Consider the following 21,161-nt stretch of genomic DNA (forward strand, 5'->3'; position numbering starts at 1 on the left):
ACAGTATATTTATTTATGGTAAAAGTAAATAGAGATTAATGATCTGTTCCATCACACGCCTGATTGTATACTAATGAAGTTATTAATTATTAATTTAGTTTCAGCATCATTACTATGGAGTAACTCAGAGTCTGCGGAGAGTAAATTCGACCCCCAGCACTGAGTCAAGAGCTCGGTTCTGATACAGTACTGCAGCACAGAGTTCCTCCAGTTTATGGCTCATCCTTTGAAAGCAGTGGATAAACAAAACCACTGAATTTCTTGTCTCCTAAACAGAATTAATATTAGAACAAAAAAACCAATATTGGAATCATTGAGAACTCTTAAGTCTTTCAGACCACAGGGCTTTTTAAGTCCTGGTATAAATCCACACCGCATGGCTGTGTTTATTACCTCCTGAGAAATGAGAACTTTCCAAATTCTGTCGAATTCCTTCTGAAAAAAATGCGACTTTCATTTCATGCTCAGGCGCGACATTCGGTGCTCACAGCTATATTCGAAATTACATCTTATCTGTAGTCCCACACTGCGCTGTCCTTCTGCAGTGTGCCAGGATGTGTCTGCTCACCAAGGCATCTGGCTTCTTTGTGTGTGTGTGTGTGTGTGTGTGTATGTGTGTGTGTGTGTGTGAGCACTCAGGTGTGTACAGGAATACAAGCTGGCAGCAGATGGACGCTCCTGCCTTCTCTTAGCTGATAACTGCGAAGGCCCCAAGTGTCCTAAACAAGACTCGCGCTTTAATGACACGCTCTTCAGCGAAATGCTGCACGGCTACAACAACAAGACACAAGAGGTCAACCTGGGTCAAGTGTTTCAGATGACCTTCAGGTGAGTGTTTAAAAGGTCACTGAACTAACAGTCATTACTGAAGCATTAATACATCATATGGTAACCAAACGGATACTTTATACTAAAGAGAAGTGTTAACAGGGCTCCATGAAACCGTAATTACACCTGACATAATTATACACAAACTCTATAAAGTATATAATCAGGACTAAATGGTTGCACTTTACCAAAAGAAAGTATTCATAAGGCTATATAAAGCCTTCATTACAAATGACATACATAAACCTACATAGACCTCTATAAATGTTTTATTGATGAAACATTATCTTAATTGTACGGTACATTTTTTCTAAAAGGAAATGTTATTAGGGCAACATAAAACCTTACAACTGACATAAACCTTCATAAACGTTTATAAAGGTATGAAATGTATCAGGCATTAATACGTAATGTTAACTAAGAGGTAAAGTTCTCTAAGGGGAAGTGTTCATGTTGTGCTTTATGTTACTTATTAATAAGCAAAGAATAATAATACATTATGTTACAGATTTCATAATATTAACCAAGTGGTTTCATTTAAGTTGAGGGAAGTCTTTATAGTGTTATATAAAAACTTAATTACAGCTGACATAAATCTACATAAGCATGTATGAAGGTACTAAGATATAAGTTGCTTCTTTAGCATTAGCACATTATGCTAACTAAGTGGTCGTATTTTATTTTAGTAAAGTGTTTATAGGCCTACATGAAACATAGAACTTGTTTAACTTTACATACGCATGTATAAAGTTATAACATGTTCATATAGCATTAATGCATTATGTTAAGTATTTGTTGTTTAGTTTTTATAAAGCTAAAAACCCTCCACTGCAACTGATTTAAACCTACATAACCTTATTCAGCAAATGACCAAGTGGTTGCTTTTTACTAAAAAGAATGTGTTTATAGGGCTACTAAAAAGCTTAATAACAACTGATGTAAACATTTATAAGTTGTAAAATATAAATGTAAAAGTTAAGTGTGTACAGGGTCAGTTGGAGCCTTAACTATAAACATAACCCTACATAAACATCTATAAGTGTTCATAATAGGATTTGGAATTATTCATTATAATAAGTGTACATCATTATTATAGTTGAATGCTGGGAATTTCCAGCACACGGTGTTACACAGGGCGGTGAATTCAACGGTGGCCCTAAATGTTAAGGGTAAAATTTAATCCCAGCACTGAGAAGCCTTTAAAAAGCCGTTCTATCCTCTCCGATAATCAAGACGAATGTGGTGTGTGATGTGAGACCTCTACAATCTCACACACTGACGCCTTCTATCTGCCTTTGGCTCAGACCCGGCACTGGGATTTATATACTGTGTCGTTCGGTTTGGACGTTTATGTGCTGGATACTGGTGTGGATGCGGTTGTGATTATCCCCGAGAACCCACGCTAGTGCTATAGAGGCAAAGAAAGCTATGAATCATAGGCAAGTTAAACAGAGGTTAAAAGAAATGGCTAGTTTTATTCATGCTAGTCTCGTTTTTTTTTTTACATGAAAGCTGGGTATTAAATCCATATCCTCAGATGGACTTTTCTCATGAAGCTCATTTTCATAAATGATTATAATTGAACTTAGAATTCATATAAAATAACATTTTTCTACAAGTAGAAGAATTTTGTTTCAAGGATCAACGTCACTTGACTTTTACAAACATTTGTAGACACCTGAGCCTAAGATTGGTCACATTCCACATTTGGTCCCCATTTTCTGTTTTAATAAGCTCCACTTTCCTGGGCAGATGTTCCACAAGATTTTGTGGAGCTTTGAGACCATTCAGGAAAAAGGGTGTTAGTAAAGTCAGGTAGGTGAGATGAGCAGGCCTGGGGTGCCTCAATAGGGTCGAGGTCAGAGCTTTATAGCAGGAGATCTTCCACTCCAATCCATGTAAATCTGATCTTCATGGGGCTGGCTTTGTGCACAGGGGCACATGCTGGAACAAGTTTAATCCTCTAATATTAAGTCAGGGGAAAATTGAATGTTAGGGCATCTAAAGGCATCCTATACAAACGTTTAGCTTTGAATTTTTTGCAGTTTGACGAGGAACCACATATGGCTGGAAATGTCAGGAGATCCAATATAGTGAATATCTGTCAGATCTTTATTGTGATTACTGTGGGATTAAGTTTTGTATTAATACGCGTTCCTGTGCTTCTTGGAATTTTTATAGCTGTTGATAAAGGTACCATTCACTTTATGACAAACCGCATGTCATTAGTTATCAATTTTGTTCAGTGCAACACATGGTATCATAAGAAATTGTCTATAGCACATTATCAGAGCTTTATGAGGAAAAAGTGTTCTTCACCTTTCAGAGATTTGAAATGAGTCTTACATGGATGTGAAAAAGAAACTGATCCATGCTTACAGACTGTAAACCGAGACTAGCATCTACAAAATATTTTCACCTGCCCCTCGATGAAACATTTCTGCTAATCACATCATGAAGTGTACATTTAGAAGATGCATTTTGTTATGAATCTGAGACAAAATATGTAAAACATAATCACTAAACGGATCCGATTTCACCAGTCCGTCCCAGTCTTTGAAGGCCACAGTACAAAAGCTAGCTCAAGGCTAAATTAGCGCTAGCTTCGGCTAGCAATAATGCTAATACAGGACAGGTGATGCACGTCGATTAAACCGAATACACGACCGTGTAGTAGATATAGCCAGAATAAAACACGGCCATGAAAAATCAAATGTCCCCGAACGTCATTTGCGTTTGGAATTCGCTGAAGAACGTAGCCGAGCGAAAGTCAAAGCGCCTCGTTCCGCGTTCCTCGTTGGAAAGATCTGAATTTTTCTACGCAGCCTAGAATGATATTAGTAATGGATGGAGCTATTTGGCATTCCTAAAGCAGAAGCGATATGGCTGGATTATTCAAAAATAAAAACAAAATGAAAAGAATGGGAGAAAAAAAACCTGAGTTCGAACAGAGGTTATTTAAATCGATCCTGAAAGAAATCAAGGACTTTTTGTAAGCAATGTCATTGGTTAGACCAAAAATCTGGCGAAAAATATTCAAAATACACACAATATGGACAAAAGTATTGGGACACCCCTCTTGAATTCATGTGTTCAGACCCATTGTGGGTCAAGTCAAGCACCTCACCATGGAATCTGCATTTACATTTATAGGGAAATTTCAGGAACAGGACTGTAACAGGACGTCAGCTTTGTAATACGTCAGTATAAACACTGAGAAAGGATTTGGAGGTTGCTCAAGTCCTGGGGCTTGTGCCACACAGCACTTTGTCACTTCACGCTCTTTAAATTGTCAGCGAAAGTGGAACTGACCCTGGGACATTCGTTTTCCTCCCAGGTGGGTCGTCCTCTTCAACTCGCACGCTGATAATAGCTGTCGAGTTATTTCCAGTGAGTCTTCAACCTTGGTCTAGACACACACACACACACACACACACACACATACACACACACATATATACACACGCACACACACACACACAACAAAACATATCTGTCACACTTTCATATCTTATTTTAACAGATCACGGCTCTTTCTGCTTTTTATTCGAACAGATCGCACGGGCGACATGAAAACACTGCCTTCTCATCACAAAGCCCGACACGTCCACGTGTTGTGTTCGGGTTTATTAATAACCCCAGTGTCGGTGTGGAGAAAGATTAATGTTATGGGATTAGAGAATTTGCTCGGTTGTTTTGTTGAATTATGGAGATGTTTGTCTCAAAGATTGGAGTGTAGTGCAGCTAAATGTAGACCTGGAAAAACACAAAAACACACTGCGATATGTTTCGTCCTCAACAAGGCTACAAGCATAGATCTTTTTGTTGTATACATGATATATTGCATTCCCTTTTTTGTAGACTGCGATATAATTGGGTTTTTTTGTGTGTATATACATTTTTCACATCGTTTTTTTGATGGGGCTAAAACTTCTATTTGGCTGGAGATAGAATGAGATCTTTTGTACATGTTCCTGGCCATGAGCTTCAGGATCGTGTTATCAGACTGTTCAGATTGAGCTCTTTTGATTTGGTTTTCTGTTAGAAAAAAAGCTTAAGGAGCTTCGTAAATGTCAGAGTTGTTAGACTTTATTCATTATTAGCCGGGCAGATTTTAAAATTGAATTAATTTAAAACTAAAAGAATTGCAATTTGTATTGTGGGCGACGACGACTTCTTCTTCTTCTTTCAGCTGCTCCCATTAGGGGGCGCCACAGCGGATCATCCGTCTCCATACCCCCCTGTCCTCTTCATCTGCCTTTTTCAACCCAACTACCTGCATGTCTTCTTTCACCACATCCATAAACCTCCTCCCTGGTCTTCCTCTTCTCCTCCTTCCTGGTGTCTCCATCCTCAGCATTCTCCTACTGATATACCCCATGTCCCTCCTCTGCACATGTCCAAACCATCTCAATCTCATCTCCCTCACCTTGTCTCCAAAGGTCCTACATGAGCTGTCCTGCTAATAAACTCATTTCTAATCCTGTCCATCGTCATCACTCCCAACGAACATCTCAACATCTTCAGCTCTGCTACCTCCAGCTCCACCTCCTGTCTTTTACTCAATGCCACTGTAAAAGATAAAAACAAACCAGCAAATAAATAAAAACAATTATTTCAGGAACACATTAAAACGATCCTTGTTGTAAATCCGATGCTTCAGGAACGCTTCAGAAAAACACAAGGATCAAAAACTCATCGTAGCAGGGAATCGTGTTTCTCGAAAAGCTACACTTGTTTATTAGATGAACAACTGACCGCTGTTGACTTGACATGTGAGTGAGCAGCATTTCCCTTGAACGTTGCCTGCGTTGCCCTATTCGGGGCCATGGAAAAAAAGAACAGGAAAGATGAGTGTCATCCATCAAACGGTGATGACTCGAGTCCCTGTACGGGTCTGGTCCAATTTAAACCCGATCTTCAAAACAGCATGAGGACGTGGACGAGCCTCAGTGGTCCATCTGCTCTCGAGCACACAGTATAATATACAGGAAAGACATTTCAAATAACACACTCTCATTCAAAACGAAATAACATCTCTGAATCGAATTCAGAAAGAACTCTTACAGTGAGGTTTTTACTCCTCTGTCATTCATTCTTTCTTTCTGTTCAGCTCCAGGATCACATCTCCTTTCAGGATCGAGGAAAATGATCCAAAACAACGTGCTTCTATATTCCAGAATTATTTTAATCTAAATTTGTTTGTTAGAAGAAAAAAAACCTAGGAATGAAAAACTATCTCAAAACTAGGAATATTAAAAAGTATTGAAACATGCAAAAGTATTGGAACATACATACGTGCTCAGCTGATGCTACAAAATTTGTGATGAACCTGAGGAACTGAGCGTAAACTTCATGAAACACAACACACACAATAAGAAACAGGTAAACCACAATAAATTCAGGTGATTGGGAATGAGGGAGGGGAACTTGGAGACTTGAACTAGGAGACCCAAACCAATTCCAGCATGACGATGCTCATGTGCACAAAGCCGGCTCCATGAAGATCTGTTTCCATGGTTTGGAGTGAAAGATCTCCAGCTACAGAGCTTTAACCCTATTGAACACCTTTGTTCAAGGACCTGATTTTACACACTTTTAGCTATCTAGTGAAACATCTTCCCAGAAGAGTGGAGGCTTTTATAAGGGCAAATAGAATCAAATTTAAATATGGAATTGGATGTTCAAAAAGCACACACATCTAATGCTCATGTGTCGGTAAAATTATGTTTCCAGGTACGATCAATGCACAGAGACTTATGTAGCGTTTATAATGTAGCATAATAAATGTATAAGGCGTCACGGGTGGGATCCAGATTCGGGTTATTTATGCTAATGCATTACACTTCAGAGCATTGTCTATTATGCGTTATGAATTGTTAATAAGTTCTGTACAGGAGTAAGGGCTTTAATTGCCTGGTGAGGCTGTGAAAGGCTGGGGAAGGAGAGCCGAGTGAAGAGCGAGGGAAAAAGGGAGGGAGAAAGGGAGGAAGGAAAGCGAGAGAAAGAGAGATCACCCTGAGGCCATAATATTAACCAGAAAGCTTTCTCTCAGCGCAGTGCCGAAGAGGAGGTCCAGTTAGCGTGCTCAAGCGTAATGTGGAAAACGAAAGACGTGATTTTACACGAGAAATACAAATTGCTTATTTGAATAAATATGGATAAAGGAACATGTTCGGTAAAACGAGCAGCCTGTAATTCTGAAAAGGAGCAGATTATATTAAATGAAATGTAAACAGTAACATTTTGTCGTGTTTTCTTTTTTTTAACGCCGATTTACCCACTGAAGCCACACAATATACTGTATATATATATATATATATATATATATATATATATATATATATATATATATATATATATATATATATTGTGTGGCTTCAGGGCAAACACTTTTTCACACCTCTATATATATATACATATATACAGTGCATTGTGCATGTTTGTCACACATTAATGTTTCAGATCCTCAAACTAATTTAAATATTAGTTTTTTATTATTGAGGGAAAACTAAATCCAAAACTACATGGTCGTGTGTGAAAAAGACGCCCATTTAAGCATTCGATAACACTGTGATGTCGCACAACAGCACACAACATTGTTCCTCCAAGACCGAGGTGTTACACATAACAACGTAAATTAACACAACTGCCTAAACACTGCATTTAGTGCAAAAAAAAAAATATTCCTATACGGTACAATGTTACCAGGTTCTGCCCTGAGCACTGTGTCTTGCTCTATACAGTGATGGTTTTCACTCCGCCTGGACACTGATTTTTTTTCCCGATACGGATGGTTGCTCTGGTGCAAGGCCAGCGTAAAGTGTTTGGCTCAAGGAGACGATGGCAGGGGCAGGTGAGATCGTATTAGTAGCTTTCCTGCGTTCAGTGAGTGTATTCTGCTCCCAAGGCCTTTTTCCCCACAATCACCCACCAGCCAGGAGAGAACTCCTCAACAACTGGATTTAGGTCCACAGCCAAAGCAGCACAAATGCTGGCCTGAGTCTGATTTAATTCTTATTTTACACACACACACACACACACACACACACACACTGGTGGGTGTGATGGGGGCATTGGGTGTAATTAGTCTCTTGGTCATAAGCAAAGGCTTATGCCAGCTGATAATAAAAAAGGCCCCTAGGAAGCACTGAACACATTACGGGACTGGAAATCAAAATGAGAAAGTGGCGCATGGCGCATAAATTAAAACACGAGGCGTAAATTTGAATAAACCAGCACACGTGCATTGGCGTTTTCCATCAGCGTATATGTTGCAGGTGACTGCGGTGAACTAAATCTAGTGGTGTAACTGTACACAAAATTCACGGTTCGATACGTACCTTCCTATAACAGTTGCTTGTCGTATTTATTTTTATTAACACAGGTAATTATTATTAACAATTATTATTATATTATTAAGTGACTGCTTGGTTAAATAAGATATAAATAATTTAAAATATTTTATAAAAGTAAAATAGAATAAATTCAATGTATGCATAAGACTTTTTTATTATATTGATTAAATCGAGTAATTAATTAAATTGACGCAAATTAAATTCATTAAATAAATGAAAAAATGTAATTATGTAGTTTACATCTGTTAGACCCCATTTGGGTAATTCAGATGTGTAATAATGTGTGTGTGTGTGTGTGTGTGTGTGTGTGTGTGTGTGTGTGTGTGTGTGTGTGTTACATTTAATATAAAATTCTCTAAAGATATGATCTGCTTAACTTTTCTACTTATTTTAGCAGACTTTAATAAATGTATTCATTCTTTCCATCCTTCATTCATTCACTCTCGTTATGCAGAATTGTCCGAATTTTCTCCTTTTAAGAGAAATTCTTGAGGCTGGACATAAAACGGTAAAGAATCCAATCCAATCTAATCATTTCCACGTTAGCGGCTAACGCTAGTGCTATGGGTTTTTTAAGGTTTTATTTCCAGCTTCACGAATTTCTTTATAATAAATTATAATCAAAGAGAATGAAAGTGTTCATATGGTTGAATCAATTAACTTTCATTGGGAGAGTGGGATGAAGAAGTGATTTTTAGCACTGCAACTTGTTTTTCCTCTCGGATTCTTTTTTACTTCTTTACAATGCCTTGCGGAGTTTCTCACAAAGATGGGAGTCAGACAACAAAAAATAGACACTATTATTGGCAAACAAACACCGAACAGTGCATTTTGAAGATCACCTTCCACATTTAGTCTTCATTTGTTAATAATTTTCACTTTTTCAGGGAAGATGTTCCACCAGATTTTGTGGAAATTTGTGCTCATTCAGACACAAGGTGACACTTTATTAATTTATTCATGTTCATTAGGTTTTATAGCAGGAGATCATCCACTCCAACCATCTTCATGGAGCTTTTGTGCTCAGTGGCATTGTAATGCTGGAACAGTTTTTCAAGCTCGAGTGAAGAAGAAATTTCACGCTACTGCAAACATCCAAATATCCAATTGTGTGCCTCCAAATTTGTGCTAACAGTTTGGGGATGAACCATAGTGAGCTTGAAATGCTGGGTGTCCCAATACTTTTGGCAGCACCGTGACTAGTTTCATATTCAAAAGAAGTTTGTGTGTGTGTGTACATGCTGGTGTGGTCAGATGTTTGTTTTATATGCGTCCAGGATTCTTTTTTTTTACTGCCAAAGATACTGCCATGTAGTTGATCTTAATTTTTTGCTAACCTTATGAATGAAAAAAGAAAAAAATATGAGACACTTTAGAAATAAACAAAACGTTGAAAAAGAGCATTTTTATTAAGCATCCGTTTCCTGCCTCCACACGCTGACCGTCCGGCTGTACTGCGAATCTCGACCTCACACCAATGTGTTCCTGTTAATTTATTTCAGAAAAAAAAAAAAGCCGCTACACATTACCATCCCCGTGCTCCTCTCTAGCATATGCTGCAGCGTGTATTAGCGTTGACACATCCAGCTGGAGGAATACGTGTTGTTTCTGTGTGGGCTTTTTGGGCGAAACGTTGTTTTCAGAGCCTGAAGGACTGCGACAAGGCGACATTCGAGGGTAAATCTGGGGGTAATTAGACTGTTGGCTTATGTAGGGGGGGAGATTTTGTATTTTAAAGTCTTGAGGAAGCGTTGGGATCGATATGAGACTGGAAAACAAAAAAATGATTGCGGTGTTTAAAAGAAGATGAATCGAGTCACAAAGGGCTATAAATCCATACCACTCGAGGGGATGCGGTTAGAGGAACATTACTAACAACTGTGGAAGTGAAGTTCTTGTTACCACCCTGACGTTTCATAGCACATTAAATCCTACTAATGTTAGGAAGCTGGGGTCAGAGCGCAGGGTCTGCCATGATAAAGCATCCCTGGAGCATAGAGGGTTAAGGGCCTTGCTCAAGGGCCACACAGTGGCACCATAGTGATACCAGGGCGTAAAACTCAGACCGTCCAATCAGTAACCCAGAACCTTAACCTTATATAATTAACCTTATATAATGTTTTTATGCCTGCCTGATTCATCTCTGCACCATACCACAATAAGGGTGTTTTCTCCAAATGGAGACCACTCTGTGCAGCTGGGGATGGTTTCACCGCAACAGCTTAAAGATCCATCAAGTTCCTGACCGAATTATGAACTTTGAGGATGGATTTGGACTGTAATTAATATTAAGAGTCTACTACAAATTTTTGCATTTTAGCTCCCACCACTGAACATCTCAACAATGATGGAACTGTAATAAACACACATTCGGGGATGAGGATGGGGATTTCTTTTGGAGTCTGGTTCCTCTCAAGGTTTCTTTCTCATTCAATCTCAGTTTCTTTGTGAAGTGCATCATCAGTGCTGATGAAAGAAGACGGCTACGATATGGCCTGAAGGTTCTCTAAAAGTGCTGTTTTCATTACGGCCACATTATGAACATAAGTTTTATGCATTTTATAATCGGCTGGTTTACATTGTTGTTCTCCGCAGTTCGATTGTACCGTCTTTGCATTTTAGTGAGAACTTTTATATACATATTTATAGACAAATGTATTGGGAAACCTGACTTTTCCAGCCATTTGTGGTTTTCCCCCAAAATGTTACCACAAACTTTGTAGGCACGTAATTTTGATGCTGTAGATTGAAATTCTCTCTTCACTTGAAGTAGGAGACCCAAAACCTGTTCCAGCACGACAATGCCCCTGTGCACAAAGCCGAATCCATGAAGGTCTGCTTTCCTGACATGAATGAATATGAACACTGAGATCAGTACCTGACTTTACTAACACCCTTGTAGCTGAATGAACACAAATCTCCACAAAATCTAGTGGAACATCTTCCAAGAAGAAAGGAGGTTCTTATAACAGGCAATGGGGAATAAATATGGAATGAGGTGTTGATAATGTGGGCATAATGAATACAGAAGTAATGAATACATTGCTGTTACAGATGTGGTCATGCTGCTAAACAAAAGTTAGATCATAAGTCAGAACCTTAATGGAGAATAATGTAGATCAGCCAATGAAAAAAAAAGAAAGGTTGATAACCAGACAGAGAAATTGCTTCATCTGGTAGCTTGATAAACACAATTTCAAAAAAGAAAAAAAAACGTATTTGTCCGAACAAAGTCTCATTGCGAAGTGCATTATGAGGGCTGATGAGCGAGGACACATACAACGTGGCTTGGAGGTCTTTCTCGCCGAGCGCGACGCACGTTTTCTGCGAGCGTAAATTTACATTTGCACGTTTGCACGTCACTGAAATGAATACGCTAATTAAATACGATTTCGTTCCTATTATACCGAGAGAGCAGAGTGCCGAGTGCGGAGGGTGAAAAACACAACCTCGGATCTTATCAACTCGACAAACACACAGAAATAGATAGAAAAAAACTAAACACAAAAGAACAGGTGATTTAATAGAGAAAAAGAAAGAGAGAAAAAAATACACTGAAAGAGAAACAGGTGGTATGGCAGATATTTTAATTCTCCCAGGGGGCAGTGAACTTAGTTTAGCATTCACAGAATTCATGCTAAATTATAAAAAAATATCTGTGTGTGTGTGTGCATTTCCTCGTTGCTCATGCAGAAACAGCAGTACTTGATTGCTAAACTGAGTGGAATAATGAACTGAATGAAGCAGATATAAAATTTGCACACCGGAGTCCCAAAAGACGACGTAAAGTTCATACATCTGTTTTCTGCATTTAATTAATAATGAATTAAGTATTCAAAATCTGCGCGTGCAGGAAGGAATCGTATCGAGCGAGCGAAATAATTATGCAGCGTGTCTAATGAAATAAGATGCTAAAGCCAAAAATGATCTCTTTCGCCTAAATAAAGCTGTTTATCAGCACCGTGAGAACAAAATACCAGACATATCAATAGACTTTATTAAAAGAAGGATTTTACAGAATATATTATCAGTGGTCCTCATTTCAAATATATAAAATTTCGCAGGGTTTATAATAATGATAAATATGACCTGAATGCAGGTATGACATTTACAGAAGTCTGTTAGAAGGATCTGTTTTTTCAGGGCTTTAATAATAAAATTAAATAAATATGAAAAATAGGATCTTAAATAAATAAGTTCAATGTAATTTATATAAAAGAAAAGAAATGAAATGCTAATTAAAAAACAAAAACAGCAGCTAACTTCATCTGTTACCCAAAAACAATTAAGCTATTTAAAACAAGTCTAGACAAATAGATTTATTCTAGCTATTTAAAAAGGGGCAAAAATATTGGCACCCTATAACATTTACGAAACTCGGCAGAAGCATTTATCCAGAGCAACTCACATTAATCCCTTTTTTTTTTTTTTTACTGTTGTTCTGTGAGCATGGCATGGCTTTTTTTTTCCTAATTCACAGTGAATAGGCCCTGTTTTCTATTTTCGCATTTGTATTTCTCGTATGCAATTCACAGCCTTTGATTGGTGTTATATCACATGCCCAATTATGCCTCTTTGATAAACTTTGCTTCTTCTCCTCATGGCTTTCAAGAGCCAAGAACACGTGCAAAAAAAAATTTGCATTCATCGCTTCACACAATTACACAACAAAGAGCTACAGTCCTCTACTGGTCAATTTACATACTGCGTTCGCCACAGGAGCAGCGAGTTTACATCCACAACACTTTATATACTCGTTATATCATGGCTCGTGTCTCAGCGACCGAGTTTACAAGCTGGCGTGTCCCCACATGATGAGATCTCTGGTTGTTTAAGTATAATAAAAGTTCTGGATGGACGATGAGATCAAGTCAGACCTTCCTGACCCTAATGGGTGACCACTTTACCATCTGTGATTGAATTTATGAGAGCAAAAAAAAGAATTCTACAAGATCTTGAGGTAAAGCTAGAGAAAAGAGATATACTAAAAGAAGGTACGAGGAAAAAGCGTGGGGATGTTAGGAGAAACCGATGGTGCCTGCAAATGAGTGGATCTTTAATCAGAACATGTGTGGTCATTAGAATACAGGACTTGGCTCGTCTTTTGTATTCTCTGAACGCACTCAGAGTCTTTTAAATTCTGTTATTTTTCTTTTTTAACCCTCATGGTGCCATTAAAAATCTGGCAAATGAGCAATGGGTCCAAAGAGGAACGAGAACATTAAAGAGACAAATCTTTGTACTTTGCCTGTAAATGTGTCATGTATTATAGAAATGTTTATGCTACAGTACACATATTAGTGACCTTGTGCTTGTAGTCACATTTGGTGCTTCTTACATTATTTGCTACGACTTTAACTATGTAGCTAGCATGCTAGTGCTTTAAAAATAGCTTATTAACTATTATTAGCATTAGAACTACAGTTCTAGTACAATGCAAAGCAGAATCTGAACTAAAAGCCTAAAAACCATAGCTCAATTTTTTTTTTTTTTTTGTTGGGTGTTTTGGGTGTTTGTCCTGATCTGTGCAGTGTGAGATAGCAAGCTAACATAATTGCATGGATTTATAGCTAGCTAACATTTTTGCATCAAATCCTACTCTGACAACATCCGACTATTAAGCTGACATTAAATAGCTATTAAGCTATTCAAGTTGACATTAAATGCATAATGCCTGAAATTAGCGAGTCATTAATATGTCATGGCCAAATAATTGGAAGCAAAAAGAAAGATTAGGAAAACTAATGCCATGGTATTCTGTGTTCCCGGTACTAACACTGCATCCAGCTAGTAAAACGAAATGAGAACATGAAAGTGAGGGAACACCTAGGTTTTTATTGTATTTGAGACACATGCAGGTTCCTTTTGATTCTCTGCAATATTCTAGAATTGTTTTATTTCATTACTTTAGAATTGGAAGAAAGTTCTGTGCTGTTAAAATGACATTTTTGTCTCTAAGAGAAGATCTTGTGTAAGACCAGGAGAGAAGATGTGATCAGACTCCTTCATCCCCACAGTCAAACATGGAGGTGGACGCTTAATGGTTTGGTGTTGTTTGGGGCAGGAAAGGTTCCGAAATGTAAAAGGAATCTTGAACCAGCATGGCCACCATTCCATACTTCAAAATACGCCATGCAGTTCCGGCTGTACTGTGGCTTATTGGATCCGACTACAACAAGGCGATGAGCCGAAGCGTTATTTAGAGAGCAAACAGTCGTCTGGAGTGATATCTATCATGGAATGACCTGCCCAGTCACCGCACCTGAATCCTATTAAACCGGTCTGGGATGAACTGGATCACAAGTCGCCCAGAAGGGAGTCTACAAAATGCTGTAAATATAAATGTAAAATGTATTACAAAATTCTAGAGTGTAAAGCCAGCTATCGTTTTGCACTCACCAGGATTTACGAGGCCACCGGGTGTAAAAAATATCACGAACAGCATCCGCCTTGATAAAAGAGTCTGACTGGCTTCAGAATCGAATACATACTGCATTTGTGGACGTCACGCCACTCGAACACACTCAGCAACTTTTCACGAAACGCAAGCAAAGTCAATCAGCATCGACTCGCGCTGCTCGAGTCCTCGGCTATAAATCCTAATACCCGATTCTGAAAACAAACTCCTTGCAGTGCTTGACTAGCACTTAATCAGTGTCTAATCTGTTTACGTTCACATTCCATTGTGCCTTGATAAACTGCACACTCCAAGTGTTTGCCTGCTAAAAGTAAACACTCCATTGTTTGAGCGGAGCATAAATTACGGCACCCGGCGCTGCCCTAACAACTCTTTAATTCATAATTCAGGCCTTGTTGTTGCTTTATGAACATGATAAAGTGGCCGAGCTCTTTGGCTGGCTGCGCCGTGCTACTCTGGGGTGACATTGCAGCTTTATCACGCTGTAGTGGCGACTCTCGCTAACTCATTACGCATGCACTCTTCAAGCAAACAGATATTAAAGTTGCTGCGATTATTGCTCATATTTGGCCTCTCTATATCCCATGCCAGCTCTTATAAATCTCTGCTTTTAAGGCTCAGCGGAGGAAAGTGTGCGCTTTCAAGGACAAAATGAGCGTGAGAGGGTAAAAGAAATACTCAGGTAGTATGTATTGTAGGCTGCTTCTCATATTGCTCAAAAAGGAAAAGCATGTAATAGGGGCATCGATAGCAGGGCACAGGAGGAAGCTGAGATTTCCTGGATATCAAAATAAACAGGGGTCATACGCATTTCTCCGAAAGTCCTTTACAAGCAACATCGGATTGTAACCTTTTAGTCACCTCGCTTTGTTTAGCTTTGCAATGGGGCTGCAATTAAATTTATGAATCAATTTTGAGTATGTTGTATGGTTTAGAGACAGTGACATTGAGTAAAACACAGGAGGTGGAGCTGGAGGTAGCAGAGCTGAAGATGTTGAGGTTTTCCTTGGGAGTGACGACGATGGACAGGATTAGAAATGAGTTTATTAGAGGGACAGCGCATGTAGGACGTTTTGGAGATAAGGTGAGGGAGGTGAGATTGAGATGGTTTGGACATGTGCAGAGGAGGGACATGGGGTATATCAGTAGGAGAATGCTGAGGATGGAGCCACCAGGAAGGAGGAAAAGAGGAAGACCAAGGAGGAGGTTTATGGATGTGGAGAGGGAAGACATGCAGGATGGACAGGATTAGAGGGTTTATCAGAGGAACAGGTAGGACGTTATGGAGCCAAGGTAAGATGGGCATGATTGAGATGGTTTGGGCAGAGGAGGGACATGAAGTATATTAGAAAATACTAGGCAAAGACTTTATGATACCACCTCTTATAACTGAGCAATAGAGGATTAAGGGGCATTGCTCAAGCACCCAGCAGCTTGGTTTTGCTGGGATCTGACTTCATGACCTTCCATCAAGATTTTACCCATTGAGTTATCACTTGCTACAAACAAAAATTTGGTCTAAAGACCATGTGCTTTTAAAAGTCCACACTTCCGCATACACCTGGGCCATTAAGCCTTCACCAGTCCTGCATGGATTGTGCACATTGTGGTCAAGTTCTATTTAATTAAACCTTCAAACTAATGAACCAACACTTTCCATTAACATTTACAAGATTCGTTTCATGATGTTTGGATTGCACAGCTTTATGTGTTTAAATCTCCCCTAAACCTGGACAGATTGGTAGCCCAGGTGCCTGAGAAGAGCAAATAATGTATATTGGTTACTGTATTTCTTACAGTGAAAGAAAACCGTTTCAAACTTTTGATTTCTCAGTGCCGGGAAGCTCATGATCTAATCTTTCTTAAATCCTTCCACTATGTACACGAACAGATGATGTCTGGCTGGAAATTTGCTTTACTACTCATTATAGTCATTTAATTAGCTTGTGCAGATGCTAGAAATCTTTCCGGTGAAATACTTTGCATTTTTATCTCTCATTGACTTGGATAACATCCTTACGCGAAGAGAGAACGCCGTGGCTGAAACGTTAGCCGAAAGGCAACGTAATACCACATAACCAAAAAAAGGAGTTACACGTTCACAGTTGTTTCTTTTAAGCTAATTACATACATTACGTCCGCCTCTTCACATAGCGCTAATCGTGGTGTAACTGTAGTCGGTATAATTTCTATGAGTAATATAAGTCATCTCTCTGAGATAGAGCTGTTTTACTCTGGAAAGACTTTCGTTTTCAGCTGTTTGTCTATGAATTAATGACCTAGACTGCAAGGTGCTGGCATAAACACACACACACCAAGTTGTTTTATGCTAATCTGTAGTGCTTTAATGATAAGCTTATTTGATGCATCCTGACATTTTGAAACAATTTATTCAGTCTTCTTTGCAAACCAGCACACACACACACACACACACACACACACACACACACACACACACACACACACACATGGTTCAAGCAAGCCTGTTTTTAATTTGACTATTGTGCGAGACAGCTGTGTTTCTCTGTCTGTCGAAATTAGCGCCACCTCTGCTAACATGTCTCCTGATTTAAATAAACAAGCCATGTATTTTATGGGGGTAAAAAAAAGACACTCGTAGTGAGGAGAGACCCATCTGCTCTTTGGCAGTCCAACACGGGACTGATAATTTGAGTCAAAGGCGCGAGCGAACATTTCATTCTCGGCTTGTCTCCGGCAATATGGCTGACCAACTGGATATGTTGCTGCCAATAGAGAGGTGTCAAAGCGATGAAGGGCCATGTTGTATCTTTTGCGCCAATCACACTGTGTCTGTCACTGTGTGAGTGAGTGAGTGTATGAGTGAATGAGTGCATGTGTATGTGTGTGTGTTTTAGAAGCTGTTTGACAGAAGCTGTGAGACTTCATTGCATCTACGAGATAGAGGCTATTCTCACACTGACAGCTGCTCACCTCCTACAATAAAACAGCAGGACAAATAACAGCAGTCTGGGCTAATTAATTAGCACTCCACTATTAACTAGCTGTCAGCGTTTAACGAATTAATGGCAGGATTATGGGTAGTTTAATTAGACGAGCGTGCTGACATGTCTAACAGGACGCAAATGTTGATGGTCAAAAGCAGATTTCGAACACAAAAGGGGTAATTATCTAATCGCCAAATTGTGGGAGAACAAAAACAACTCTTTGCTAGCATAAAAATAAAAATCCCCCCCCAAAAAAAGAAAAAAAGCCGTACAATGTACGGACAAATGTGGACACTCATGCATAATATCATTCCACTTTTTGTGTATTATTTTTGTTCTCATATTAGAACCTCCACTCTTCTGGGAATGTGTTTCACTAGATTTTGTGGATTTATAGAGACAACCATGTCAGAAAAGTCAGCTACTGATGTACAGTAGGTGAGGTGAGGAGGTTCCTGGGGTGCAGTCTGCGTTCACATTCATCCAAAAGGTGTTCAGTAGAACTCTTTAGCAGGAGATCTTCCACGCCAACCCATCCATCCATCCTTTCATCCATCCATCCATCCAACCATCCAGCCTTTTATACATTAATGTTCTATTAATTTACACACAATTGTAATTCCATTCATCCACTCCACATCCTATTATTTGTCTATCTATCTATCTATCTATCTATCTATCTATCTATCTATCTATCTATCTATCTATCTATCTATCTATCTATCTATCTATCTATCTATCTATCTATCTATCTATCTATCTATCTATCTATCTATCTATCCAGTCATGCAGCATTCCAATGGATATTTCCATCCATCCATCCATCCTTTTATACATCATTATTCTATTAGTTCACACACAATTGTAATTTCATTCATCCACTCCAAATCCTACTATCTATCTATCTATCTATCTATCTATCTATCTGTCTGTCTGTCTGTCTGTCTGTCTGTCTGTCCGTCCGTCCGTCAAATCCGTCCGTCCGTCCGTCCGTCCGTCCGTCCGTCCGTCCGTCCGTCCGTCTGTGCCATCAGTCACACAGCTGATGCCTTTCCATCATGACTTCATGACTACATGACCGCCTCTGTTTTCTGCACCACTTGCTTTATCAGTCCCCCCCACAGGAGAAAATTTCTCCTCCAGGCTCATGATGCAGACTAATCATGGCCTAATAACAGCGCTGTCACACGCTCAACACTTCACAGCCAGACCTCATTTCAGTAAAACGACCCAGCCGAGTGCAGGACTGAGATTCCCAGAAGCAAGTTTCCAGGCATGTGTAAGCAAACATCTATTTTTTTTTTTTTTTTTTATCATGGTAATATACCGAGCGCATCGGGTATGACAAGAACGTCACAGCCCTGAGGAGGGACAGGACAAATTGGAGCTCTTGTTATTTCGCCAAATTCTGTAGGAGGACATCGGGTCCAATATTTCAACACAATAAATCCACCAAGTTCATGGCAGAGCTCAAAAGCCTGTTCGAATATAAAACAAGGAGCTGTGGATTTTGCGGAATCTCGCTGACGGTTCAGAAGGATGCGCCTGCTACACTAAGATCTGTGTGTGTTTGAGTTTGAAGACGTGAGCAGATGTGAATGAATTCCATGCACTTTGTAGGAAATTGATATTCAACACATGTTTGGAGTCAGGAGAAACAATAGGTGTATAGTGGGCAGATTGGTGAAGGTGTGTTATTATACTCGAGTGTCAACACAAGGCATGTTAAAAGACTAAAAATAAATGTGTGTGTTGCAGTTAGACATTTCTATTTGTTATCTAATGATAAAAAAGGCTTTTGTCGTCAAGTGTTTGTGAGAAAATCACAGCAGCTGCTTTCTGTAGAAAAGTAAAATTAGATTTTTTTAGATAAATATACAGATGGTAAAAGCTTGAACAGTCATAATATTTACTTGCGTACAGCGTAAAAGAATCAGTGTTTAAAAACGCATTTGGGTTCTGGAAGAAAAATTACAAACACGTGTGTTACAGAAGATATGTGCATTAAATACAGCACGTTCTATCACTCTTTCATTTACTGTACATTCTATCACTTTCTTCATGAACTTTATATTTTGCCCATCATTCTTTCTATCTATCTATCTATCTATCTATCTATCTATCTATCTATCTATCTATCTATCTATCTATCTATCTATCTATCTATCTATCTATCTATCTATCTATCTATCTATCTCTATCTATCTATCTATCTATCTATACATCTATACATCCATCAATAATGACATACAGTCATATATTTATTAACCATGAATACTTCCATCCATCCATCCATTCATCCATTTAACAAAGATCTATCTATCTATCTATCTATCTATCTATCTATCTATCTATCTATCTATCTATCTATCTATCTATCTATCTATCTATCTATCTATCTATCTATCAATCCATTCATCCATCCATCCATCTATCCATCCATCTAATGACAGCCATCTATATATTAATTATAAGATCTTCCTTCTATCTATCTATCTATCTATCTATCTATCTATCTATCTATCTATCTATCTATCTATCTATCTATCTATCTATCTATCTATCTATCTATCTTTTTATCCATCTTTTTATTCATTAAAGTCAGGTACTGATGGAGATGAGAAGGTGAGGAAACCTGTGGTGCAGTCAGTGTTCACATTCATCCCAAAGGTGTTCAATAGGGTTTATAGCTCTATAGCAGAAGATCTTCCACTCCAACCCATGTAAAGCAGATCTTCATGGTTAGCTTTGTGTACAGGAGCATCCTCATGCTGGAACAGGTTCAGGTCTCCAAGTTCAAGTGAAAATTTCATGCTTCCAAAGACGTCCTGTACAATTGTGTGCCTCCAAGTTTGTGGTCACAGTTTGAGAAAGAACCACGTATGAATGAAAAACCGATGTCTCAATACTACTACATGTAGTGTGGACTGAAAAGCTGGTTAAAATCATGTCGGATGGTAACTGACCTCTGACCTCTGATGTTTCCCATGAAGTAAACATACAGTATGTAACAATCCCAACAAATCCCATTCACACCAAGCTGCCACTCTTGGGCCCCTGAGCAAGGCCCTTAAACTCATAGCTGCTTAGTTGCATGAATGCGATAAAAGTAAGCGCCTCTGGATTTGAGCGTCCGCTGAATTGCATTATGTTAATGATGATAATCTTTCTGGTCTCATTGGCTGGAATTAGAGGGTATAAAAACTTTTGCACTCGGCTGCTTGTTTGAGAAAAACAGTGTTTCCCGGGGTTTTTTTGTTTGTTTTGTTTAAATACAGTAAAAGTAAAGGCTGACCCATGAGCTGGATGAAAGTCGGAGGGGTTTGTTGTAGAGTGTAGAGACAGAGCGCCCTCTTCTGGCACAATGGTGAATGAACAACGCTGGTTCATTTCTGCAAGTCAGTAATGTTTGTGTTTGAGGATTTTATTCCCCACACTGTTACACACCACATGATGAAAATTAATAGGTTTCTATTATTAATAAATCAATACATCATGTTACATTTTTATTTTCAGTTGGAACGATTAATCTCATACCATTCAGCCAATTATAATAATAATAATATTATATTATAATTAATTATTTATTAA

General features: G+C 38.7%; 1 protein-coding gene across 2 annotated transcripts in view; it reads left to right on the forward strand.

Annotated features, from left to right (window-relative positions):
• LOC124379039 (astrotactin-2-like) overlaps nucleotides 1–21,161 on the forward strand; it is a 362,618-nt gene that overhangs the window by 263,920 nt on the left and 77,537 nt on the right. For both annotated transcript variants that reach the window (XM_046839046.1, XM_046839047.1), the window contains exon 13: nucleotides 640–828. In XM_046839046.1, the coding sequence (XP_046695002.1) occupies nucleotides 640–828 (189 nt within the window). The remainder of the gene's footprint in view (nucleotides 1–639; nucleotides 829–21,161) is intronic.

Source organism: Silurus meridionalis, chromosome 25, assembly GCF_014805685.1.
Source record: "Silurus meridionalis isolate SWU-2019-XX chromosome 25, ASM1480568v1, whole genome shotgun sequence".
Taxonomy (NCBI): domain Eukaryota; kingdom Metazoa; phylum Chordata; class Actinopteri; order Siluriformes; family Siluridae; genus Silurus; species Silurus meridionalis.